This window comes from Dermatophagoides pteronyssinus, unplaced genomic scaffold (genome assembly GCF_027571235.1).
Source record: "Dermatophagoides pteronyssinus isolate colony J.1.1.1.1 unplaced genomic scaffold, Derpt_VIB-CSIC_2022.12 sq0006, whole genome shotgun sequence".
NCBI lineage: Eukaryota > Metazoa > Arthropoda > Arachnida > Sarcoptiformes > Pyroglyphidae > Dermatophagoides > Dermatophagoides pteronyssinus.
This window is the reverse complement of record NW_027461530.1, coordinates 83,386-109,685: the sequence shown is the minus strand read 5'-3', so window position 1 is coordinate 109,685 and position 26,300 is coordinate 83,386. Positions and strand designations below refer to the sequence as shown.

The window sequence follows — 26,300 nt, the reverse complement described above, 5'->3', positions numbered from 1 at the left end:
CGTCACCGAAAAAAGTTCGAAATAGAATGACGAGGACAAACGATTTTGACGACCGTTGAATAGAACTTTTGAAACTTGCATTCTGATTGGACGAAAGAAAAGTATAGAAAATAGTTACCACTAGCCGCCACTAGCTGAGAGAGAATTTTTACGCGCTAAAACGATTTACACTATCGAAAGTACAGGCCGTATTTGTATTGAAAATAGTTAGCATTTGACTATGCGCAAATGTTCATTTGTCAAACTTGAAAATTTTCGGAAAAAAATGCATTATAATCTTCCATAGATTTAACATTGGCAAACATTAGCAATTAATTTTATTATCATTATTTCCAACTTGTGAATTGATGTATTTCAGAGATGATCAATCCTCTTGAATTGATAAATCTGAAAAATATTTTAAAGTCAAAAAAAAAGTTAATTAGAACGGACATAACACGAATTTTGAAAATAGAAATACGACGTAAGAATTTCGCTGATAATTTGTTGAGAAGCGGAAAAGCGCCAAATTCATTCACAAATGGAGAAAGCGACCAATTTACCATAACAAACCTAACATGACCAGGAAGAACGGCAAATTTTATGATGATCATATCAAATCAAATGATCATATTAGAATTAGGTCGATAATTTGGTCAGAGGAAGAAAGCGCGCCAAATTAATTCAAGAATTGAAAAAATGACAAATTTTAACTTTACATAAACTAAATTCATGCAAACGCTGATACAATTCACATTGATCATACTAGAATTGTTTCGATAATTCGGTTGAAGGTAGAAAACGTGCCAAATTAATTCAAGAATAGTGAAACGATAAATTCAACAAAACAAACCTAACATGAACAAGAATTTTGGAAATAAGAATACAATCCACATTGACCATATTAGAATTTTGTCAATAATTTGTTCAAGAGAAGAAAACGCGCCAAATCATTTCACGGATAGTGAAAACGGCAAATCATAACCTAACATGAACAAGAATCAAGAAAATGTTGATATGATCCACATTGATCATATTAAAATAGTCTCGATAATTTGTTGAAAGAAAGAAAACGCGCCAAATATTTTCATGAATTGAGAAAACATTAAATTTATCAAACCAAACCTAACATGAACAAGAATTTTGGAAATAAGAATACGATTCACATTAAACATATTAGAATTGTGTCAATAATTTGTTTAAAGTAAGAAAACGCGCCAAATTAATTCAAGAACAACGAGAATGGCGAATTTACCAAACCAAACCTAACAAAACAAGAATCTTGAAAATACAAATACGATCCACATTGATCATATCAGAATAGTGTCGATAATTTGGTCGAAGATAGAAAACGCGCCAAACCAATTCAGGAATATTAAAAACGTTAAATTTATCAAACCAAACTTAACACAAACAAGAATTTTGAAAATAAGAAACAAAACCACATTGATCATACCAGAATTGTGTCGATAATTCGGTTGAAGACAGAAATGGCGCCAAACATTGTCATGAATTGAGAAAACATTAAATTTATCAAACCAAACCTTACATGAACAAGAATTTTGGAAATAAGAATACAATCCACATTGATCATATTAGAATAGTGTCGATAATTTGTTCAAAGTAAGAAAACGCGCCAAATTAATTCACGAATTGAAAAAATGACAGATTTCAACTTTACATTGACTAAATTCATGCAAACGCTGATACAATTCACATTGATCATATTAGAATAGTGTCAATAATTTGTTCAACGTAAGAAAACGCGCCAAATCATTTTACGGATAGTGAAAACGACAAATTTCAACCTAACATGATCAAGAATCTCGAGAATACAAATACGATCAACACTGATCATATCAGAATTGTGTCGATAATTTGGTCGAAGGAAGAAAACGCGCCAAATCGATTCACGAATAGTGAAAATGTTAAATTTTAATTTGCAAACAAGAATCTTTAAAAATCAAATACAATCCACATTAATCGTTTATGAATTCTGTCGATGATATGGTCAAAGAAAGAAATGGCGCCAAATCAATTCATGGAATAAGAAAACGACAAATTCAACGGATCAAACTTAACATGACTGAATGAAATGCATGTTGCTGAACAGTTAGAAAATGCAAATTAATTAGTTCGATAATTTAATAAGGTCCATCAATCAATCATTAGGCTATATCAGGGGTGACCAATTGGGTGGTCATTTTAGATTTGGAATTTGGAATTGCTGAAGAAAGATATTCTTCAGGTTAGATTACCAATTTGGAATTGCTGAAGAAAGATATTCTTTGGGTTAGATTTGAAATTTGGATTTGCTGAAGAAGGATATTCTTCATGTTAGATTACCAATTTGGAATTGCTGAAGAAAGATATTCTTTGGGTTAGATTTGAAATTTGGATTTGCTGAAGATGGATATTCTTCATGTTAGATTACCAATTTGGAATTGCTGAAGAAAGATATTCTTTGGGTTAGATTTGAAATTTGGATTTTCTGAAGAAGGATATTCTTCATTTTAGATTTGAAATTTGGATTTGCTGAAGAAGGATATTCTTCATGTTAGATTACCAATTTGGATTTGCTGAAGAAGGATATTCTTCATTTTAGATTTGGAATTTGTATTTGTTATGAAAAGATATTCTTTGGGTTAGATTTGAAATTTGGATTTGCTGAAGAAGGATATTCTTCATTTTAGATTTGGAATTTGTATTTGTTATGAAAAGATATTCTTTGGGTTAGATTTGAAATTTGGATTTGCTGAAGAGCGATATTCTTCATGTTAGATTACCAATTTGGATTTGTTATGAGAAGATATTCTTCAAGTTGAATTACCAATTTGGATTTGTACCATGACAAACCTAACATAAAAAAGAATCTTGAAAATGCAAATACAATTCACATTGATCATATTAGAATAGTGTCGATAATTTGTTCAAAGAAAGAAAACGCGCCAAATCATTTCATGAATTGAAAAAATGACAAATTCCAACTTAACATGAATAAGAATTTCGCAAACGCTGATACGATCCACATTCGTATGTCAATAGATTTTTAATTATTATTCTTTAATTGTATTATTATTTTTATTTTTATTTTCAATTTGTATTTTACTTAATTGTATTCAAAATCACTACTTTAAATAATTATTATTATCAAATTCATATGTAAATATTTATGTCTGTTACAAGTACATGAAATTCTTAAATAAAGCAATGGTCTTATTTTTGCACAATCCGGAATATTATCTGCAATGTGAATTGATTAATGGTCATTCGTTAATAATTATTGATTTAGTTGACCAAGTCCGTTCGATGGGTGAAAATAACTTCCATTTCGGCAATATGATGATTTTTTCTATCAATTAATAAAAATAACAATTAATATTCATTAATTAATGGTTGCAATTTTTTTCTAACCCACTTAGGTTAGTACTAACCGTCATTACTAACCCAAAATAGTTAGTACTAATCACTTAAGGTTAGTACTAACCGTTGATCATAACCCATATGGGTTAGTACTAACCTTTCAAATAACCCATTCAGGTTAGTACTAACCGTCATACTAACCTTAAGTGATTAGTACTAACCGTTCTGAGTTAGTACTAACCTAAATTGGTTAGAGAAAATAACCCAAAAAGGTTAGTACTAACCTTACTTTTTTTTCTGTGATTGTTCTGTTGTTGTTGTTGTAAAATATTATCGGATAAAAATATTTTATATTCCCGTTCCAGATCATTCAATTCACAATGATAATCTAGATTGGCACGACAATTACAATTGAATACAAATTTATTAATAAATGTTCGATAACGTTCTAATAATGGAAATAATTTCTGTATAAAACGTATTTCATCATTAATAATAATGTTGTTGTTTAAATTTGTTGAATTTGGGGTATGGCCACCATTCATAATGATTAGATTACAATTATCCATTTGTTGTTGTTGCTGCGGCTGTTGTTGTTGTTGTTGTTGCTGTGAATAAATCATAGGTTTCGTAATAATTTGATGATGATTATTATTGTTAATAATTTGAGAATGAGACAAGGAATTTGGATGAATAATATTTGAATTATTGATTAATAAATGCTGTTGTTGTTGTGAAGATGAAGATGAAGATGGTGGTGTCTGTTTTGTATTCAAAAGCATCATCATTGTTGATTGCTCGAAATTTGTTGTTGATGGAAATTATCGTCGTTAAATATAAATTTTGGAAAAAATTTTTAATTAAATAAAATTTTTTTGCTCGCAAAAATGCAAGCAATTTTTTCTGGAAGAAAATAATATGATTATCAATGAAGATCAAAAACAATATGAAAAAGATTCTTTTCCATTGTAAATAAATAATAATAAAACAGGTAAAAACGATGATGATGATTCTTCATGATATTATTATCAAATTCTCATCAATAAACAACAACACACCTTGATTGTTGTTATTATTGATGATGTTGTTGTTGTTGTTGTTCGATCCGTCCTCGCTATGATAATCATTCGCGACTATTTCTACCTTTTGGACTAGACCTATATTGCTTTCATTTTATAAATATGGCGCAATCCACAAACAGGCGCCGAAAACAGGAATCCTGATTCGTTGGTTCGTTCGAAACTGACTATATTCGTTTCGAATATATATTTCGCTTGCAGAATCTTTTATCATCATGTTTCATTTTCGATCTAGCTTCAAACCAAATCGGTTGTCAAATAAATGATTGTTTGCGATTCTAGTTTATTCTGCGATTCAAATGATGATCTAAATCAAAACTATTGTTGTTTGTTTGTTCGTCAAATTGATCATTCGACTATCATCATTGTGATTATCAAATTTCATTTTCAAAACAATTCGAAAAATTTACAATGAACAATGATGGCTGCTGATACTATTCATAAAATGATAATTTTTGGATTTATATTTCCATTTTATGGTATGTTTATACTTTTGTTTTTGTTTTCATCATCCTTTTTCATTGTTTTCACTCGATTTTTGGAAATTATTCGATTCAATTTCAACTTTACCTTTGTCTCTTTTACGTGAAAATAGCCGATATAGAATCTATTCGAATATTTTTATGCATTCGAAACTTGATGAATTGAATTTTATCTATCCGTTTTTCACTGATATTCCACCATTCATTCATTCATCTTTACTTGATTATTTGCTTTATTTTCTAAAAGAGGCCAAATATTTAATTGGTAAAATGGGAAAAAATGTTTTCATTTCCTATTTGGATGAAAAATGTTTTCCATTCATTCATCCATCCATCCATGGACAATGAACATTTATATAACCTATATAAAATTCATTCACTTTCGGTAATAATAAAAGAACGAGAAGAAAACGAAACTCCAGAATGAAAATGTTATCCATTCAGTTTTTCTTTTTTTTTGGTTTTGTTTCCAATTTCATTTTCGCTTCATTGAGTTTTTTCTCCCAATTCCTATTGCAATCATCAAAAACTGATGATGATAATGATGATGATTGTTGCCCCGCTAAATAGAAAATAATATCAATTTTCAAACAAAAAAAAACATTGAAAATTGAAAATATCTTACCCAAAATAAAATCGATATAATCGATGATGATTTTTTATTTTCGTTTGATTTCTGTTTTGATCAACGCCATTAGAAAATCCACTGGAAAAAATTGTTAATTAGCTTTGTTAGGCGCAATATGATGGTGGTGGTGGTGAGTTGATGAGATCACCAAGGTAATTTATTTCATTTCATTTTTTATTTCACCTTTTTTCCGAACGAATTAACGAATGGTTGACTGACTGACTTTTTTCCAATTTACTTTCAGATGAATTGATAGTGTGTTTGGACATTCCATTTTATTTATTTTTATTCAAAAAAAAATTGATAAAAAAAGAAAACATTGCCCAACCATCATAGATGAAAACTTGTGATAGTAATTAACCTGTACAGAATAAAAAAGAATTTCCTGAATTTTCTATTTTTTTTAATCAAGTGTGTGTAACAATATGGATTATATAATTTTGTACAGTATTTGTTTTGTTTCAGATAAAGAATGCTCCAATTTTGAATGATACTTGAAAAACAAAACAAAATTTTTACAATCATCATCGAAATAATCATTTGGATTCTTTTTCTCTATCTCTCTTTTTTCTCTGTTGTTCGGGAGTCACGCATCTGTTTCGGAATTTTCGTTTTTTTGCTGAATTCTTTCCCATATCAAACACATAGGCAATTATTTTCAAATCTAGTGATGATATGATATTTCGAATTCATTTGATTCGATTTGATTGATGCATTCGGAAATCAAAAAAAAACAACAGCTTTTCGTTATCATTTTTCCAGTATGAAAAAAAGACAAAATTTTAAATTCAAAGTAAAATTTCTCACCAATCCAGCTGTGGTTATGAAATTTTCTTGTTTCTCAGGGTTTTCAAAAAATTCTTTCAATTTTTTTCTTAAACAGAAAAAATATCCCAAATCGAATGACAAACATTGGAAACGAAATTGAAAGTCACACTTAATGGACATTTACAATGTCATTTTTGATTTAGATGCTATTAACAGATAATAACAGATGTTTATTATCACATCATGATTTTGTAATTTTTTTTGTTGTTAAATTTTCAACGAAAATCCCAAAATATCCCATATTTTATAGCAATTGATAGCTTGAAAATATTACATTCATCAATTCCACAAATGATTGATGCAACAAATCTATCATCATCAACAGCGATAACACTCGATTGTTCATATAGTTATGATTCTGGTGATATAAAATTGGTAATACGTTGGTTTCATAATGATTCACCTGAACCAGTTTATCAATGGATACCTGAATCAAATATCCGATACGTTAGTGAATTGATACGGCCATATTTTGATCATAATTTTACTATAAATAATGATAATTATTCTAAATATCGTGCATTACGTTTGAATCTTTTACAACCGCAACGGTTATCACAAATACAATTATTATCCGGTAATTATACATGTGTTATATCATCGATTGCTAATCAAGATAGTCGACAAATTCAATTGATAATTTATGGTTTGTTTATTTGTTGTTGAAAAATTACTTAAATTTCAATTAATTTTGTTCATCATTCATCGATACAGTGCCTCCACGTTTATTTGAATTTCATTTTATTGAATTAAGTGCCAATCATATTGCCCTAGAATGTTTAATCGAAAATGTTTATCCTGAACCACAAATGTTGTTGTTATTTTCGAAACAAAATCATCATTCAAATTATCTTGAATTATTGTCGTCATCGATTAATATTACTCAAAATGAAAATTGTTTGAATTGGAATAATAAAATGACGGACGATTCTTGTCAATCACTGTTATATAATGCATCCATTCAACATTCAATCGATTCAATATTAACAGCTGGAACAATTTATGAATGTCGTATTAAACTTCGTGGAACTTATTATGTTCGAAAGAAAAGAATTAAAATTATATTTCCGACAAGTAAGTCTTTTTTCTCTTTCAAATTCAAATTACCCAGAACAAAACTGTCCATTCATTCAATATTGATTGAAATTTTGTCCTTTCTCTCTATTGAAACGTGTTTATGACTGTTTTCTGAATAGAAATTCAAATTTCAATTCCGCTTCAATTGATTCAATGATTTCAATTGGAATGTAATAATAATAATACTTTCCAATTGAAATGATTTGAATTTTGGGAGCACATTCAATCCATCCATATTAGCATTTTAATTTAGTCCAGTTAGTTGAACAAATTGATACAAAGTCAAATTCACAAATGATTATGTCCGTCCATTCTATATTCTGCTTATCTCAATTTTTCCATTCAAGAAAAGTTTTTCATTTTGGTTCAGACAAAATGGAAAACTTTTCTAAAAACATCCAAATAATTTTAATGTGCATTTAATTATTGCCATTAAAACCTTTTTGTTTTGTTTTGTTTGAAATGAAGCTTTTCGAAATATTTTCTTTACATTATATATCAAATCAAATGGTGTGATTGAATTATCACATTTATTCAGGTTTTTTGCTGAATATAATTTCGTTCGTTCATTCATTCATTTGATCTGCTTTCTATTTCTGTTAATGAGATACACAAAAAGATATTCTATTAGATAAAAGCGAGAGAGAAAATGTAAATTAGCAATTCGTGCCATTTTCTATCTATCATTTTATCTTTTGGTTTGCACCACACCAAAAAAAGAAAAACCCTAATGTAAATTGAATTGTTTGATTAGACATTAGAACTAATTGATTTATATGATGATATTTTCATTACAAAACCTTTTTTTTCCCATTCCCATTACCAGTAGGTGTTGTTGTCGTTTTTTTGTTTTGTTTCTTGATCACACCATTTTTTTCCTTTCGTCAACTTTGTTTCAAATGCCAAACTAAATTAAAGCGAGAAAAAAACAAGTCACAGTCAGATGATCCACACCCTTGAATATTTCGTGTCCGAAGAAATTGATTCTTTAATTTCGTGATTCCCCGAAAACCAAAAAACAATCATTTTTGAGATGGCTTTTTGATGATTGATTTTTTCGTTGTGATGATGATAATTATACCTGAAAGATGAATGAATATCAATTAGGAAGATGATAGTTTGTGTGCTGTTTATACAATGTTCGGTTTTGATTTGAAAATAAAACATAAAACTTGCATATACAGAAATTATTGTTGGCGTGCTAATCAACCATTTTGGATTATAAATGTTTTTTTTCATTTAGTATTTAGAACATGAAATTCAAAACTTGTTGATAATTTTGTTGTTTTGTTTTTCTTCATTTTTCGCATACAGATTATGATGATGATCGAATGAAATCTACGAATCTGATTCGAATGTCGAATGGCGACAACAACAACAATCGATTATCATTATTATTTCTTCATTTCAAGTTATTATTGTTGATCATCATCATCGTCATTTTATAATTTGTCTTTACATAAATAAATGAATTGTAATTCAAGGATTTCTAATTTGCAGAGAATAAAATGATTGAAATTCTGTATGTTTAATAGTTTGGATTCTGGCCAATGTGTGGCGCTATGTTTTGTCTGTTTTTTTTTGTATTTATTCATAATGAATTTGATGACATTGATCATCAAAAAATTGAATATTTGTTGATAAATCTTGATTGATTTTCTTATTGTCATTGATTTATAATCGATGATGATATGGTTAAAAAATAACTCAGGTAAGTTGATATTGTTCGATATTAACCAAATTCATTTCCTTTATCTTTAGTTGTTTAAAAAAAATCAACATCATCTTCACAATTTTTTTTCAAGTCAAGGCCGATAAATTAAACATTTTTTTCTCGCCCTGGATAACACAGAAAACTTCTTGTGAAAGTCAATTGTACAATCATGTTTGATTTGGGAAGGTAATTATCGTTTAAATGTTATATGTATTCTCCAAAAGTTTTAGGGCAATTTTATTTTGCTTTTTGTAAGAAACTCAATAGAACTCATAGATCGATGATTGAAAGAGAAAATCAAAAAAAGGCAAAATAAAATAGGACTTACTAATGCTTCATCATCATCATTATTATTATTAGGCTGTAGAAATCCGAATCTTATGTTTTTCAACAGCAACCGAATCAATAAATGTTTATAGTCATCATCATTATCATTAAGAATTTGTAATCTTTAATTTCCTTTATTTTTCTCTATCGCTTTTTATGTCCAGCAGAATAATCATTTCTTTTCTTTTCTTTTCAATTTGGTTCTCTAGATCAGAGTATATATGTTCAGAGTTACTTTCTCTTTCTGAAAGAAAATTACTTAGACTTTTATTTCCATTTTACTTGCACGAATATTTTTAGCACGCAAACATCTTTCTCTTCTTGTTTTGGTTTTTTTGTTGTTGTTGGTCAAATTGATAATTATCTCCTTTATGTAAATTTTATTAAAAGCTAATTAATTTTTCTTTTTGTTAATTTCCTCTTAACAATTACGATTATCATCTAAAAAGATGTGCTCAATTTAAAAACATAAATTCAAACAAGAAAATGTTATGGATCTGCTATTCAAAAATGTTTTCTTTCTTGGTTAATCAATGTGAAACAAGGCGGAAAAATTGTTTTTTCCACGAAATAAACAAAATGGAATGTAACTAATATTATTGCTATTGAAGAAAGATAGAATGAAAACATTGTCCATTTTCTACATAGTTAGACAAGGATAGTTGAAAAAGTGTCAAACAAATTGATAAGCTGTGATGATGATGATTTCAAGTATGTAATGTATTTTTCGATAAGAATTTTTTTCTTTCACACATTTTGTCTTGTTTGAGAGATTATTGATACCAGGATGAAAACGAAAATTCAATGTGAAATGGAATTTGCAAAAATAGTTCATCCAAAAATCTGTCAATGTTGTTTACGAATTTATTCCGGCTCAGCCGACGGTCATCATCATCATCATCATTATCATCATCGGTTGTTGTACCGGAAACTTTTTTCTTCTTCTTTTTCGGAAGAATATTCTTATCATGAATGTTTAGAAAAAAACAAATTCTTTCTGATCAATGTATTTTTATTATTTGTGTGTAATTTTGTTTGGTTTTTTTCTGTTATTAGCTAGGAATATTTTACGAAAAAAAACGGAAATTCATCAATTTAATTCAATTTGATGATAACATTCGATTCTTTATTTTCAGAATTCTTCGTTGTTTTTTTCATACTGAGCATATTCTGTATTTTTTTCATTATTCTAGACTTAATCTTCCTGTGTCCAGAATATGATTTGTCTAAGAATTTTTACGGTGAGATTTGCGTCAAATTCCATATAAGAATTGATTGATTTTCTTTCTGGTAAGCTAAGTGGATCATCTATGTCATTTGAATAACGTAGTGAGATTTGCATTGAAAGTAAATGTTAAAACCATCCTCCATATTGGATAATTGCAATGGCTTCAATATCAAGCATGCGCTTGATTCAAATCTAAGCCAAATTGAATTTTTTGTTTCGTTTCAATCGATCAATCAATTGATTTGAAAAATGCAAACTATTCATTTTTTCTTTTTTTTTATTATCTTAATCGAAAATCAATTGTTTTACGACGATATCATTTACGGCTTTTCAACTTAATTTGATTCTATGATTGTTGGATAAACATCATGTCAACACACACTGCATCAAAAAACAATAATTTTCTTGATTATCTGATGATGAATAAGTCATAATAGAATTGATATTTTCCCTTTTTTATTTCTTTTTTATTTTAGTCTCTCTCTCTCTCTCTCTCTCTCTCTGTGCGGTACACACAGAGAGAATTATTCCGTGAGAAAATACAACAACATCGCCGTGAACATTTTACTAAATGATGTGCTGTGATATATTTGGAAGAAGAAGAAAAAGACATGCTCAATATTCATTCCCAGTTCACTTGGTCATTTGGAGTCGCGTCCGATCCGGTCCGGTCATCACATTAGTTTTATTTGAAAATCTTTATTCATCATATAATCGATGCTGCAATGCCATGTTTTTTTCAGAATGGTCAATTTTCTTATCTTCTCTTCTTTACCACCTTGTTTTTTATTTGTCATTTTTTCGCTGTGTAAATTCATTTTAATTTTGTTGATGTTTTCCAATAAATTTTAATTTGATGACTTTTTTTGTTGCAAAAAGAAGAAAAGTTTATTCCTTTGTGGTCAGTTGAATTGAGTGATAAATAATTTTTTCAAAAAGAAAATTTAAATTTTTAAAAAGTTAATTCACATTTGGCAATAGAGAGCGCCACTGTATGGATATTTTATTTGATTTATGGACTGTCTAAAGTGCCATCTATCGAACCAAACAAAAACACAAAAATCGGAAATATTATTGCAATCTGAACAAAACAAAGTGAAATCAATTCCTTTTGCAATTATGTTCAGCCGACTTCAATCGACAATAGTTATTCTGATTTGGCTGTTGTTTTTAACCGCCAAATTAATTGAATGCAGTGAGTTTTTTCATTTTGGCAATATCATTTTTCATGAATAATACCATTTTTTAGATAAAAGACCGAAATTGGTGGATTTACCAATCGATAGTCAATCAATGATCGACATATCACATGTTATTCTATGTAATGCAGTGCAAGGATCACAACCAATTCATTTTGAATGGACTAAAAATGGCAATCAAATCAACAATAATCATACAACAACGAAAAATTGGAAAATCGATTCGAATGATAATTTTTCAATGCTGACAATTCCACGATTGAATCAATATGATTCAGGTGTTTATAAATGTATTGCACGTAATGCATTTGGATTCGATTCAACAACCACTAAGCTACGTGTTCAAGGTAAAGTTTATTTATTTCTTATTAATTGATTATGATATACCTGTTGCATGCTATGTTTAACAATTTTCGTTAAAATGTGGCGCCAAAATCTCCATGATTTGAATAATTTCCTTTTCTTTCTTTAAGACTTTGGATTGTTATTTCGACAATTATTTCTGTGTTGTTATTCATACTGGTATTATGATCATCATTTATCTTTTGATAAAAATGATGTTTTTCTTGAAATTTTGTTTCATTTGTTCAATTGCATGGTGGTTGAATTGCATAGTCGATTCATCTAATGCCGGTTGGTATTGTTAATTTGTTTTGTTTTAAAACTTTCAATTAACTTTTATCTGAATCTAGCGAAACCTATTCTACAAAATCTTCCAGAATCGATTGAACTCGTTGCTAATCGAACTCATGTCATTTTTTGTTCACTGATAAGTGGTAGTCAACCAGTATTTTTTGAATGGTCTAAAAATGGTCGAAAAATATCCAAATCTGATCCATATAAATTAGTGATTGAAGAAAATTTTTCTGCACTAACATTAAAAGAATTAACCCAGAATGATTCAGCAATCTATACATGTTTGGCTAAAAATGCATTCGGTCAAGATCAAACATCAACCAAACTTTTGATCAAAGGTATATATTTCGTTTTTATCATTATTATTTTTTTCGACCAAAAAGTGGCGCTCCTTTCTTCGTTGAATTTGAATTCGGATTTTGATTTTTTTCATTATTGATCATTGGTATCCAAATGGACATCAGTCTATTTCGGTCGTGTGAAATATTTTTTGTCTCAAAAATGTTAATCTTGACATTTTGTTTGTTAATTTTTACCAATTCTGTTTATTCTGGTGGTATGTTATCTTCGTTGTTTTTTTGTTAAAAATTGAAAATTTGGTTTCATTTTTCATAATTTTAGTTTCACCAAAATTAAACAAATTTCAAAATGAAATCATCCAGCCAATAGATTCATCTTTTGTTCTGAATTGTGCTGCATACATCGGTAGTCATCCATTAAGATTTCAATGGTTTAAAAATGGTTTAATCATTGATAATCCATCGATTCGATATCAAATCGATACGAAATCTGATTATTCTTTGCTTCGAATTTCCGATATACAATTGAATGATTCAGGAAATTATTCCTGTACAGTTATCAATGATAATGGTTTGGATCAACAATGGTCATTGCTTCAAGTTCAAGGTTTGATAATTAATTGATTTTTTCCCAAATTTTTTCTTGATTTCTGCCAAAATGTGGCGCTAAATTATCGAAAATTTCAAAATTGAATTTTTTTGTTTGTTTTGTTTCTGTTGGATTCCTTTGACAAAATGTGATTGAGGCTTGTGTTTCATTTTGATTTTTTCCATTGGTTTTTCATTTGGAATAACAATGATGAATTTCAATTTTAAGTTTTTCATTTTGTTTTTATTGTCGTTTTCATCTGTCCACAGTGATAATGATGGTAAGTTTTCTATTGTTTAGTTTTTCATGTTTCATTTCAAATCAATTTTTCAAATTTCCAGAATCGCCCGTTCTTGTTAAATTTTATTCACAAAATAATCATGAACAAACAAAAGGATCAGATCTTGTTTTAACATGCAATGTTGCTAAAGGCAGTAAACCTTTCCGGTTTCAATGGTTCCGTAATGGTGTCGAACTAACCGGTAGTTCACGATCATCGATTGAAACTAAAGATATTTTTTCCCTGTATACATTAAGAAATATCGATTCGAATGATATGGGAAATTATTCCTGTGTTGTTAGTAATAAATTTGGTTTCGATAAACTTTGGATACAATTAACTGTTACAGGTTTGCAAAAAATTTTATCTTTTTTCCCCATATTTTTTTCGTGATTCAATGTTTTTTTCGGTACCAAAATGTGGCGCTAATTCTGCCAATTTTTTGATCATTCGTTTATTATCGGAATTCATAATTATTTTTTCAATATTTTCATTGTAATGTTTTTTGTGTGAATTGATTTGAGTTGTTGGTTGTTGTAATCAATGATGGCTATGATAATTTTATTTTCTCTAATTTTTTCATCATTTTATCTTCAAATTGAGTCGGGTAACTTTTCTGGTCATTTGTTTGGAACTTTAATCTGATTTTAATTTTCTTTTAGCCAAACCAATTTTGAATGAATTTCCCATATCGGAAATTCGACTTTCAACAAACGCATCGTATATATTACCATGTTCGATTTCATCCGGATCTACACCAATATTTTTTGAATGGTTTAAAGATGACCATAAGAAATTATCCTCATCTGAATATAAAATCGATAACTATGCTACAATGTCATCACTTGTATTCGAAAGTTTAAATCCAAACAATACCGGTAGCTATACCTGTAATGCTAAAAATGTTTATGGTTCGGATTCAATCACAACCAAACTGATTATACAAGGTTTGATTTGAAAAGTTTATTTTCTGTTCATAATTTTCACCAAAACGTGGCGCTAATTATCTTGTTGAAATTTTTTGAATTTCTAAAAATTTGTTTCATTTGTAAAATATTCATTCTCTTTTGTGTGTGTGGTTTTCATTCGAGGCTTGTTTCAAAATCTAAATTCTAAAATGTTCAAGTTTTTTGTTTTGATCATTTTGTTTTCATTTCAAATTTCATTCATTCACAGTGGTGGTGGTAAGTTCTTCATTTCTTTGATCAATATGGTTTGATTGATTTTTTTTTATTACAGAACCACCCGTTCTTGTTAAACTTTATTCACAAAATGAGCAAACAAAAGGTTCAGCTCTTGTTTTGACCTGCAACGTTGCTAAAGGCAGTAAACCTTTCCGGTTTCAATGGTTCCGTAATGGTGTCGAACTAACCGGTAGTTCACGTTCTTCGATTGAAACTAAAGATATCTTCTCATTATATACATTGAGAAATATCGATGCGAATGATATGGGAAATTATTCTTGTGTTGTTACAAATGAATTTGGTTTCGACAAGCTTTCAATACAACTTACTGTTACAGGTTTGCAAAAAAAGATTCCTCCATATTTTTTCTTGATTCATTGTTTTTTTAAGCCAAAATGTGGCGCTAATATTGCCATTTGTTTCGAGGTTTTTGAAAATTTTTGCTTAGAAATAATCCATTTCATTTCAAATGAAATAAACAGCAGCAGGATTATTTTGTTGTTGTTGTTGTTGACATGATGGCTTTGATAATAATATTATTGATTTTTTCAATTTTAAACCTTTCAATCGATGCTGGTATGATTTATTCAAGAAATTGATCATTGCATAATAATAATAACAAACATTTTGATTTACAGCCAAACCTATTCTGAACAAATTTCCTTCGAATGAAATTAAACTTTCACTCGATTCATCATATATATTGCCATGTTCGATTTCATCCGGATCGACACCAATATTTTTTGAATGGTTTAAAAATGATGATGATAATAATCACAAGAACAAATTATTATCATCTGAATTGAATCATATTGATAATTATGATACAATGTCATCGATTGTATTTAAACATCTAAGTTCGAATGATACCGGTAGCTATATTTGTATTGCTAAAAATGTTTATGGTTCGGATTCAATTCAAACAAAACTTGTCGTGCAAGGTTTGATTTTTACTCTTTTTACTTGTTTGTTTTTGATAAAGTTTATTTAATTTTCTTGATTGATTGTGATCAATGGTCAATATGATAATAATGTTGGAAAAAATCCTTAAATTGTAATCCAACCAGACCAATATGTGGCGCTTCTAATGCCAATCTTGGTCGAAAATTTTGTAAATTTAGATATTTTTCCTCTTGTGATATGTTTTTTTCTCTGTCATATTCATTTCGAGTCCATTCTGTTCGAATGAAATTCAAAAAAGAATTTGAAAAATTCACCATGTCTAAATGGTTCTTGTTGTTGTCTGCATTTTTCTTTGTTTCAATTTCGTCTATTTATTCAATGAAAGGTTTTTATCTTAAAATGTTTAAGATTCGTTTTTTTTCATTGATTGATAAATTTGTTTGTTTTTTTGCTGTTCAGATGCACCACAAATTTCTAAATCATTTCCAAAAGAACTGAGTCAATCAGAAGATTCTGTATTGAATATTCCTTGTTCGGTTACTAGTGGCTCGACACCATTTTCTTTTAAATGGTTAAAAAATAACCAGGAATTACAACCGACTGGGAATCAGCATTCAACATTTCAGATTAAAACGGATAATTTTCTTTCAATTTTTTCGATTTCTCAATTAAAACCCAGTGATTCCGGAAATTATTCCTGCGTTGTAAGTAATAATTTTGGAATCGATATTCAATGGACTCAACTTCAAGTTAAAGGTATTTGGGTTATAATTTAGTTTTATTATGATCATAATTTTGACCAAAACGTGGCGCTATTGATTCAATTTGAATATCTTTTTTATCTTAAATTTTGCCATTTTTTTCGCTATAATGTTTTGTGTGTCTCTGTGCTTATAATCCTAAAATTTGTTCAAAATGTTTATTCAATTTGAAGAATTATTCAAATCAATTTCACTTATTATTTTGTTGATAATCAAGATAACGGTAGTCACTATCGTTGAAGCGAATGGTAAAATATACTTTTGAAATTTGTTTGAAATTTGGTTTATAATATTTCATTTTATAGAATCACCATCATTATTAAAACAATTATCACGATTAAGTTCTACGAAAGGATCAGATATAGTTTTCAATTGTAATGTAGCTAAAGGAACAAAACCATTTCGATTTGAATGGCAAAAAAATGATCAAAAAATCATTTCATCCGATCATAATACACATTCAAGAATTGAATTTAAAGATATTTATTCATTTCTTACGCTGTACAACATTGATCGGAATGATATTGGAAATTATTCCTGTATTGTAACCAATCAATTTGGTTTCGATAGAATTTCATTTCAATTGGATGTAACAGGTATTTTGAAATAATTTTTTTCCTTTTTGATGATTATTTGGCCAAAATGTGGCGCTAATTCTGCCATTTTTTGATTGTTTAAATCGAAATTTCGTTATTCTAATCAAACCAAATATTATTTTGTTACACTGTTTCACTGTAATTTGTAATTAGTGTCATTTGTAAATCATGGATATTAGAATTTTCTCTCTATTTTGTTTATCATTTTTTCAATTTATCATTTCCATTAATTCGGGTAATTTTTAATAATAATTATCTTCATTGATTCTAATTCAATTAATTCAATCTTCATCCTTATAGCTAAACCTTCGATAATGATACAATTACCATCAGAAATTCGACTTAGAGAAAATGTTTCATACATTTTACAATGTCCAGTCGTTTCTGATTCGAAACCAATATTCTTCGAATGGCTTAAAAATGGCCAGCCACTTCAATTATCTAATTTTGATCAATATAAAATTGACCACTATGATACATGGTCAACATTGACCTTTAAACATTTAACAACAAACGATCAGGCAACGTATACATGTCGTGTTAAAAACGTTGAAGGCATTGATACTACTAGTACCAAACTGCTTGTACAAGGTTTGTTTGTTTCGAAAATCCTTTTTCAAATCATCAAATTATTTCATCATCGATACAATCCAATATGTGGCGCTTTTGATGTGTGTTTGATTTAAAAAATGTTCTTTCCCAAATTGATCATTTCGTTTTATTAGTTCAGTTCGTAAACTCACATTGTTTTTCTTTTTGTCATATCGCGATCTTTTAAAAGAAAAAGATTTTTCCAAAAATGAATTTCGTTCATATTGAATTGTTAATTTTATGTTGTTTTGGGTTTAACATTGACCATCTTGTTGCATCATCAAATGATCCACCCGTCATTTCCAAAATAATTCCAACACAAATGAGCCAATCCCAGGGTTCAGTATTGAATTTAATGTGTCCAATTTCTAGTGGTACACAACCAATCCTATTCAAATGGTTTAAAGATGATATTGAAATTAAACATGCAAATCAACGTGGATCGATCAACAATAATCCTTCATTTTCAGTATTAATGATACCGGAATTAGAATTGAAAGATTCTGGAAATTATTCCTGTGTAGTTAGTAATGCTTATGGTATCGATGTTCAATGGACATTTCTTCAAGTTAAAGGTATCAAGTTTTGAACAATAATTTTTCATTTTCATAATTCGGATAAAATGTGGCGCTCATTGTGCTGCTTTGCCACAAAATTTAATTTAATTTTGGTAAATCCTCTTCGATTCTGTTTCATTTGTGATTGTATTTTCCATGGTAGATTTCATTTGATTTAATGAGAAAAACAAACAAACAAACAATGGCTTTATCTGTATGGAATTTAATTTCAATCAACTTTGTTTTAAATTTATTTTTATTGCCATACGATTTGATGATTGAAACAAGTAAATGATTTTTTCCTTATTCACCACTATAGTTTGATCATTAAAAAATGTTTTTTCCATTTTATCAGCAGCATCTGCAGGTTCTCCAAAGTTATTTGAACTACCCAAACGTATTGAATTGCAAGAAAATTTTGATTATACTTTTACTTGTAATCTACTTTCAGGCATAAAGCCTGTTACATTTTATTGGTTAAAAAATGATCATAAAATTTCCGGAAAACATTCTCAAATGGACCAATCTTCTTTTTCATCGTTAATATTGAAAGAAATAAAACGAAATGATTCTGCCAAATATACGTGTACGGTACAGAATCAATTCGGTATGGATTCTACATCGATCGAATTATTTGTTCAAGGTTTGCTTCCATCTTACCAACCAAAACTAAACTAAACTGAACGGATATTTAATTTTTATCTGTTTGCTTTTTACGATTTTTACTTGTGGTAATGTTGTGTGGTTTGTTATGATAAGCTTATAGGCCAAAATGTGGCGCTAAATTTTCTTTGCACAGAATATCAATTGTGCAGTTTTGGAATCTAGATTTTTATTTTTATTTTCCATTGTCGATATGAAAAACTTGTGTCTAGTTTTATGTGTGTATGTGAACAGTACAATGGCTTCATTTTTAGCCAATTTTTTCTTAATTTTCATCATTATTACTTTGGTTTTTGCTAATGATCAACCTGAACTTGTTAAATCTCAATCAAATTTCATAAGTCAACCATTAGGTTCCTTACTTTTGCTCACATGTAATTCTATAAAAGGAACCAAACCATTAGAATTTAAATGGTTTAAAGATGGTCATGAAATTTTTGATATGAAGAATGATTATCGTTATTGGATTGAAAAAAAGAATTCCTTTTCTCAACTAACTGTTAATGATGTTTCCATTAATGATTCGGGAAATTATTCATGTTTGGTAACGAATAAATTTGGTCTGGATTCCCAATGGTCACAATTTGATGTTAAAGGTTTGATAATTTCATTTTATTGTTTTTTATTCTGTTCTATGATTGACCAGAACATGATTTCAATTTCCGGAAATAAATGATGACCGGAAACAATTTTCAATTTGACCCAGAAAAATCTAAACCATTATATTGATAGTGGTTGGTTGGTTATTCATTGTTTTTCCACCAAAATGTGGCGCTAAATCGTTCATGATCAAATTTTTTTCCAATTCCGAAATTGGATATTTTTGTATCAATCTGTTGTTTGTTTCGTCAATCTCTTCAATCTTTTTCATTGCTGATTTTGATTTTGAAAATGTTTTCACCATTTATTTTGTTGATTGTTTTTCAATTTTTGTTGTTGACTATTGCCAATGGTAAGATCATTCTGTTTGATTTAGCAAACATTTTATTCTCGAAAATTTTTTTCTTTAAAAAAGATGCACCTCGTTTGGTTGAATTTAAAAATTTCTACACCCAACCTGTGAATTCTAGATTCATTTTGACTTGTAGCAAAATGGATGGAGCGGCTCCATTGAAATTTATATGGACAAAAAATGGCCATTCCATTTCACAAACATCAGATTCCCGTATTAAAATTGATTTGGATGATGATTTTTCAATGATAACGATCAAAAATATTCAAATTGATGATGCAGGGAATTATTCCTGTATTGTTCAAAATCGATACGGTATTGATTCCCAATGGTCAATGCTTCAAGTGAAAGGTTGGTCGGTTGATCTAAACACAAGTCTTGATTCTGAACAAAATGTGGCGCTAAATTTTGTTCAATATTTTATTTTTTCGGTGTTTTTCCATTTCATTTATTGCATTGCCCAGAATACTTTTGTCAATCTGTGTTTTTGATTTGTTTTTTAAAATTTTCGTTTGAAAAATGTTTCGAATATTTATTTTGTTTAGTTTTTTCATCTTCAATAGTGGATTGGCTCAAGGTATGTTTGATTGGAGTATGGATTTCTTTGAAAATTTTGAAATTAATTAATTTTTTTGTAAAATTATTGCAGATCCACCTAAAATTAATAAAAATGTTCTGGTTAATATCGAACCTATTGAAAATACATTTCAACTACTTAGTTGTAGTATTTTATCCGGTTCGGAACCGATATTTTTTACTTGGTTAAAAGATGATCAACCACTTCGTGAAACAAATGATTTGAAAATTGAAAACAATAAGAAATTTTCTTTTCTGAATATTCAAACAACAAATCGAAATGATTCTGGCCGATATTCATGTCAAGTTCGCAATGCTTTTGGCATTGATAGCCTGATATTTCGATTGAATGTAAAAGGTTTTTATGATTATCTGATTATCTAAAAGTTTTTATTCGTGGTTAAAATGTGGCGCTATTTACTGAATTTATTATTCGAATGAATTTGGGTATTTGTTTAAAAAATTTTTATTGAAAGAGTTTGATGAATGTTATTGATGTGTGGGTTTGATACAAGTTTCAAAAAATGTTGTTTTCAATTATTTTCTTAAGTTTTACATTGAATTTTGTCGTAGCAGGTTCGTTCCTTTAAAAATGTAAAGTTAAATCGTTATTCATATTATCTTCCTATTTTTAGATGAACCTAAATTGGTTCCATTCCAAAAACGTATTGAACTTGAAGATAAATCAACTTTTACCATACTATGTAGTTTAGCATCTGGTTCTTCAGTATTTTTTGAATGGAAAAAAGATGGACAAAAATTATCGACCAATTCAAATATTCATATTGATAATAATGTTCATTATTCACTGTTATCAATAGCAAATCTGACTATTAATGATTCTGGCAATTATGAATGTTTTGCTAAAAATCCTTATGGAAGTGTTTCAACATCTACACAACTTTTGATCAAAGGTTGTTTAAATTTTTCATTTTTTCTTCACTAATTTTGTTTTTCGGTTAAAACGTGGCGCTAAATTTGTTGATCATTTTGAATCAATGTTTTCTGTTTTCGTTTTTTTGCATAATTCCAAAAACATTCATTCGTTAGTCAGTTGTTTGTTCACAATTATTGTTGTTTGTAAGAAAAAATGCATCCAATTTTTTTCCAAATTTTTTCCATTAGTCTTGTTCTGTCGATTGTTTTTGCCGACGAACCAAAATTAGTACCATTACAAAAAACTATTGAACTTTTAGAAAATTCTACATATCTAATGACATGTAATTTATTTTCTGGTTCGAAACCAATATTTTTTGAATGGTATAAAAATGGTCAAAAATTTTCCGAAACAAATAATGTTCACGTGGAAAATACAAATCATTATTCATTGTTAACAATGACCAATTTAACTGCCGAGGATTCAGGAAATTATGAATGTCGTGCTAAAAATGTTTACGGAACTTCATCAACATCTACACAATTTGTTATAAAAGGTTTGCTAAAAAGAAATTTATTTATCTTGAATTCATGGTAAAATGTGGCGCTATTGTTGTTGTTGATCGAGATCTATTCTCGTGTTATTAGTCATTTGTTTGTAATTCTAGACATTTTTTATTTTTCCATTCATTTATTCGATGTTGAAAATGTTTTTCCATTTGAAAATCTTTTTATTAATATTTTCCCTAACAATTTCGATTTCTATTGGGGGTCAGTAATTTTGTTTTATTCAAATAAAAACAAACTTATTTAAAGTTTTCCAAAAAATACTTTAGGAAAGCCAAAATTAATGCCATTTAATGGCGAACTTCAGGAATTGGTTGAAAACATAACCTATCCACTGTCATGCATATTAATCAGTGGTTCGAAACCAATCTTTTTCGAATGGTATCGTAATGATCAAAGAATATTGGAACAAACAAATCAATTGAAAATTGATAATCAAGAACAAATATCAATACTTTCATTATCAAATGTTCAGACAATTGATAGTGGACGATATGAATGTCGTGCTAAAAATCAATTCGGCCATGATTCAATTGTTACCAATATTTTGGTGAAAGGTTTGTATTTATAAATATGTTGATCATTTGTTCTTCACTCAAAACGTGGCGCTAAATCTTTGATCGATTCATTTTTGTTTAATTTTTGTTTGAGATAATATTGATCCAAAAATCTTTACTTAATGACAACAAACACACATCTTACTTACCAAAAAATGTTATCTTTACTAAACATTCAAGTTTTTATATTGATTTTTGCGAATCTAATTCTGATTTCTCATCAAAATACTGCTATTACAAAACCTGTATTGAATTCATTGAATCCGTTTCAAACACAGATTCAAGGATCGCGTTTCTTTTTAAATTGTTTGGCTATTCTTGGTGATTCACCATTGACATTTCATTGGATGAAAAATGGTCGAAAAATCCTCGAAAATGATGATAATGATCATATTCATATCCGAAAAGATAATCTTATGTCTACTTTATTGATTGAAAATCTATCATCAAATGATTCAGGAAATTATACTTGTTCGGTTAATAATCGAGGTGGTTTCGATAGCCAAAGTTCATATCTAAATGTTCAAGGTTTCTTCAAAAATTCAAATTATGTTTTTTTGGCGAAAAATTTTGTTTAATCAATATTAATTATCATTTTGAATATTTTTTTTAATTAGTTCCACCTAGCTGGATCAAAGAACCAAAAGATGTTAATCTACGTATGGGTGAAGAATATTCTGTGGAATGTTTAGCCGATGGACTGCCCAAACCGAAAATCAAATGGCTAACACCTTCGGGTAAAACAATTGAAAATGAGATTCTCGATTTGAGTAAATTGATTAAAAATGAAAAAAATGGTCGACAAACATTAACATTCGAATGCGTGGCTGATAATGGTATTGGTGAGGCATTACGAAAATCGATAACCATATCTTATAATGGTAAGAATTTATTTTAAAATGAAATCTGTTGGATTATCATTGATGATGATGATAATTTTGTTGTTATAAATAAAGTACCGGCAAGATTTGATGAAAAATATAGCTCAATACAAGCGAAAAAGGGTGATATAATTGTATTGAAATGTAATGCTACTGGGGATCGACCAATCACAATACGATGGACAAAGGATGGAATGAAATTGGATCGTTTAAGTCACCATCATCATTATGAAATGAATGATTTTCCAACTAGTTATGGTGTGATTTCAGAATTATCAATTCGCTCGGTACAGAAGACTGATGGTGCAATCTATAAATGTGATGCTGAAAATGAACATGGTCGTGATGATCGCACAATAAAATTGTTGGTTGTTGAAGAACCAAGTTCACCTGTTAATGTTAAAATCAATGAAGTATGGTCGCGTTCAGCTAGTGTTTCATGGCGTCATCTTCAAAATGGTAATTCACCAGTTACAAGATATTTGATACAATATTGGCGTCGACAAAATGCACCACATCGTTTGAATGAAGTTAATGTTAGCAGTTCGCAAACATCATTTTTGATTAAAAATCTTTCACCTGGATTATCATATGAATTGTCCGTTATTGCTGAAAATGAAGTTGGACGTAGTGAACCATCGGAAACGGTGCCATTCTTTACTGGTGAGGAAGAACCAAGTGCACCACCAAATGATATAAATGTTGAGCCAAAAGGTCCGACAACAATAAGAATTACATGGCGTGCACCGCCAAAAGAATTTTGGAATGGACTGATTAAAGGTTATTATGTTGGTTTCCGAAAAGCCGAAGATTCAAACCAGGCTTATACATTAAAATCTATTGATTCAAAATATACGGAGGCTAATCAAATTGAAAATGAAGTTTATGAATATTTTCTACGTGATCTTTCACGTGGAACAGAATATGAAATTGTTATTAAAGCATATAATATGGCCGGTAGTGGACCACAATCACATGTATTATTGGCACGTACATTGGACGGTGATCTACCACCAGCGCAGCATCTCATTGCAACCGAAACAACAACCAATTCCATTTCACTACGTTGGCATCAACGTGATAATCGTGATTCAATAACACCAATCATAAGTTATACATTACAATATCAAAAAGAAGGTGAACCGAAATGGCATGAAATTCCATTCAGTACATTGGCTACATCGTCACCATCAATCATGGAACAATCATCATCAACGATGCCAATCTATACATACACTTTATCTAATCTAGAAAGTGGTGTGCATTATCGTATATTTGTAACCGCTGTTAATCGTTTTGGTTTTTCTGATCCAAGCAATATTGTCTTTACCAAAACCATTGGAGGTTTGTTTCAGAATTTGTTCATTTTTTCTGTCTAATGAATAATCTTTATTTTTGTTTTCCCCTAATTAGAACGATTAAATTTTCAAGGAAAATTAATGAATCATCTTTATTATGAAAATCCCTATTATATGCAACCAGAATTTACTATTCCAATTATCACTGCATTTGTAATCGTATTCATCATAATGGTTGTTGCCTATGTTTGTGTACGTCGGGCTAAACATCGTGCTGCTGCAAATAGTCGTAAGTGATTCGTCGGTTATTTTTGTTGTTATTTTTCTAATCATATTATCTATCGATAGTTATACTGGATGGTGCAACATTAAGTAAACAATTTACCGGGTATAGTACCGGTCCTAGATATGCTGATTTTGATAAAGTTAGTGGTAAACCATTGATTATGACCGAACAAGGTAATATATTTCCAGCTGCATATGCAACAATGCCAATGGATGAAAATATGCAGGTTTGTTACTATAATTGATATTTCTCATTCTTAAATTAATTGTTCATTTTCTCCTTTCTTACAAAATATAGCCATGGACAGGAGAAATGAAAAAAGATTCACATATTTATGATCATCCACAATAATCCAAACAAAATTGACTATCATCATTTTTGGCTTTCAAACCAAAACAAAATTAGTTGCCAATTTTCTCACTTGATTTCCAAAATTTTTTTGATCCAAAGAGCAATTTTCTTTTCTTTTTACTTTTCTCTATATTGAATTGTATCTTGTGACAAAATACTCAACACACGCAGAATATTCTTCTTGTTGAACTACTATCTATCTCTCTATATATAGAATAGTTCGACATTCTATTTAATCTCTAGAATTCTAATTCTTTAACTTTATTTTTGATTTTAATCTAGTTTTTTTTGTTTGTTTTGCTGTCTTTAATATTATCCTTCATCAATATTCAATAGTCAAATAATACTATTGATCTCAATTGCACACATTGGCCTATTCCAAATAGTCGTGATTTCTTTTTTTCTTTTGTGTTTTTTCTATTAATTAAATGTCTTTGTTTTGATTATAATTATTATTAATAAAATTTGAAATTTTCGAATCAAAATTCTGTTGATTGATTTTGTCCAAAAAATAACATTAACACGAAGATGGCCACTGAACTTATCCGAAATGATCGAACAAAAGAAAAAAGCGACGATGACAACGATAAAAAGCCATGGCAGATGTTGAACACAATGAACCCATGCATGATGCAGACAAAACACAATGTCCCTTCAGGTTTTGCGCATAACCATCGATCTGAATACCTATCCCCTTGGTTTTTGGAAATTTCATTCAAGTTCGTGACCGATTTATCCACATGGTGTGTTGTGTAGCCAAACCATGAGGGTATATAGCGCTTTGTTGAGGCCGCTGGAGATTTTCACATTTAAAAAAGACTGAATTTGTTTTTTATTTGATCAAAACACCACCCGATCTTTGAATATGCAGGACATATAGAGTTTATACGATGTTAAATCTTATTTTTTAGAGAAAAAACACCAATTTGATTAAAATTTATTTTTTTGTAATTACATTGATAATTGATTAGCTATAATCATCAATAATAAAAC

The 26,300-nt window shown here is 29.1% G+C and overlaps 4 protein-coding genes across 25 annotated transcripts; 3 read left to right on the top strand and 1 right to left on the bottom strand.

The window, feature by feature from the left end:
- Nucleotides 1–3,055: 3,055 nt before the first annotated feature.
- LOC142645072 (uncharacterized) lies at nucleotides 3,056–4,561 on the bottom strand. Of its 3 annotated transcripts, none has more exons than XM_075820318.1 (2): nucleotides 3,564–4,561; nucleotides 3,056–3,331 (listed from the first exon to the last, which is right to left on the bottom strand). In XM_075820318.1, exon 1 carries the CDS (start codon nucleotides 4,128–4,130, stop codon nucleotides 3,579–3,581), a length of 552 nt encoding a protein of 183 aa, XP_075676433.1. In that variant the 5' UTR covers nucleotides 4,131–4,561; the 3' UTR covers nucleotides 3,056–3,331; nucleotides 3,564–3,578. The 3 variants fall into 3 exon arrangements, with proteins under 3 accessions (XP_075676433.1, XP_075676431.1, XP_075676432.1); XM_075820316.1 differs by having other exon boundaries at nucleotides 3,057–3,331; nucleotides 3,632–4,561; XM_075820317.1 differs by having other exon boundaries at nucleotides 3,066–3,331; nucleotides 3,627–4,561.
- Nucleotides 4,540–9,698, top strand: LOC113796306 (uncharacterized). Of its 2 annotated transcripts, XM_027346547.2 has the most exons (5): nucleotides 4,540–4,900; nucleotides 6,610–7,005; nucleotides 7,074–7,433; nucleotides 8,751–9,147; nucleotides 9,198–9,698. In XM_027346547.2, the coding sequence occupies exons 1-4, from the start codon at nucleotides 4,840–4,842 to the stop codon at nucleotides 8,882–8,884; spliced, it is 951 nt and encodes a 316-aa protein (XP_027202348.2). In that variant the 5' UTR covers nucleotides 4,540–4,839; the 3' UTR covers nucleotides 8,885–9,147; nucleotides 9,198–9,698. The 2 variants fall into 2 exon arrangements, with proteins under 2 accessions (XP_027202348.2, XP_075676430.1); XM_075820315.1 differs by lacking the exons at nucleotides 8,751–9,147; nucleotides 9,198–9,698 and adding an exon at nucleotides 8,263–8,674.
- A 2,073-nt stretch (nucleotides 9,699–11,771) lies between these two features.
- Nucleotides 11,772–25,724, top strand: LOC113796340 (cell adhesion molecule Dscam1-like). 19 transcript variants are annotated; one of them, XM_075820291.1, is made up of 7 exons: nucleotides 11,772–11,900; nucleotides 11,955–12,251; nucleotides 23,109–23,372; nucleotides 23,448–24,716; nucleotides 24,786–24,959; nucleotides 25,019–25,182; nucleotides 25,254–25,724. In XM_075820291.1, the coding sequence occupies exons 1-7, from the start codon at nucleotides 11,825–11,827 to the stop codon at nucleotides 25,305–25,307; spliced, it is 2,298 nt and encodes a 765-aa protein (XP_075676406.1). In that variant the 5' UTR covers nucleotides 11,772–11,824; the 3' UTR covers nucleotides 25,308–25,724. The 19 variants fall into 19 exon arrangements, with proteins under 19 accessions (XP_075676406.1, XP_075676412.1, XP_075676422.1 ...); XM_075820297.1 differs by lacking the exons at nucleotides 11,772–11,900; nucleotides 11,955–12,251 and adding exons at nucleotides 12,440–12,537; nucleotides 12,597–12,878; XM_075820307.1 differs by lacking the exons at nucleotides 11,772–11,900; nucleotides 11,955–12,251 and adding exons at nucleotides 13,027–13,096; nucleotides 13,162–13,446.
- Nucleotides 14,207–15,299, top strand: LOC142645073 (junctional adhesion molecule A-like). Its single transcript, XM_075820322.1, is given in 4 exon segments — nucleotides 14,207–14,315; nucleotides 14,371–14,655; nucleotides 14,948–15,249; nucleotides 15,252–15,299. Coding segments are annotated over 4 exon segments (699 nt in total). The 5' UTR covers nucleotides 14,207–14,251.
- Nucleotides 25,725–26,300: the final 576 nt, after the last annotated feature.

Bases quoted from the DNA above. Each gene is read 5' to 3' on its own strand.
- LOC113796306 (XM_027346547.2), top strand. From the start codon at position 4,840: ATGATGGCTGCTGATACTATTCATAAAATGATAATTTTTGGATTTATA. The intron at 4,901-6,609 runs GTATGTTTATAC...CATATTTTATAG, and splicing joins ATTTATATTTCCATTTTATG to CAATTGATAGCTTGAAAATA. The intron at 7,006-7,073 runs GTTTGTTTATTT...TCATCGATACAG, and splicing joins AATTCAATTGATAATTTATG to TGCCTCCACGTTTATTTGAA.
- LOC113796340 (XM_075820298.1), top strand. From the start codon at position 16,711: ATGTTTATTCAATTTGAAGAATTATTCAAATCAATTTCACTTATTATT. The intron at 23,373-23,447 runs GTAAGAATTTAT...TTATAAATAAAG, and splicing joins GATAACCATATCTTATAATG to TACCGGCAAGATTTGATGAA. The intron at 24,960-25,018 runs GTAAGTGATTCG...ATCTATCGATAG, and splicing joins TCGTGCTGCTGCAAATAGTC to TTATACTGGATGGTGCAACA.
- LOC142645072 (XM_075820316.1), bottom strand. From the start codon at position 4,130: ATGATGATGCTTTTGAATACAAAACAGACACCACCATCTTCATCTTCA. The intron at 3,332-3,631 runs GTAAGGTTAGTA...ATTAATTGATAG, and splicing joins GAACAATCACAGAAAAAAAA to AAAAAATCATCATATTGCCG.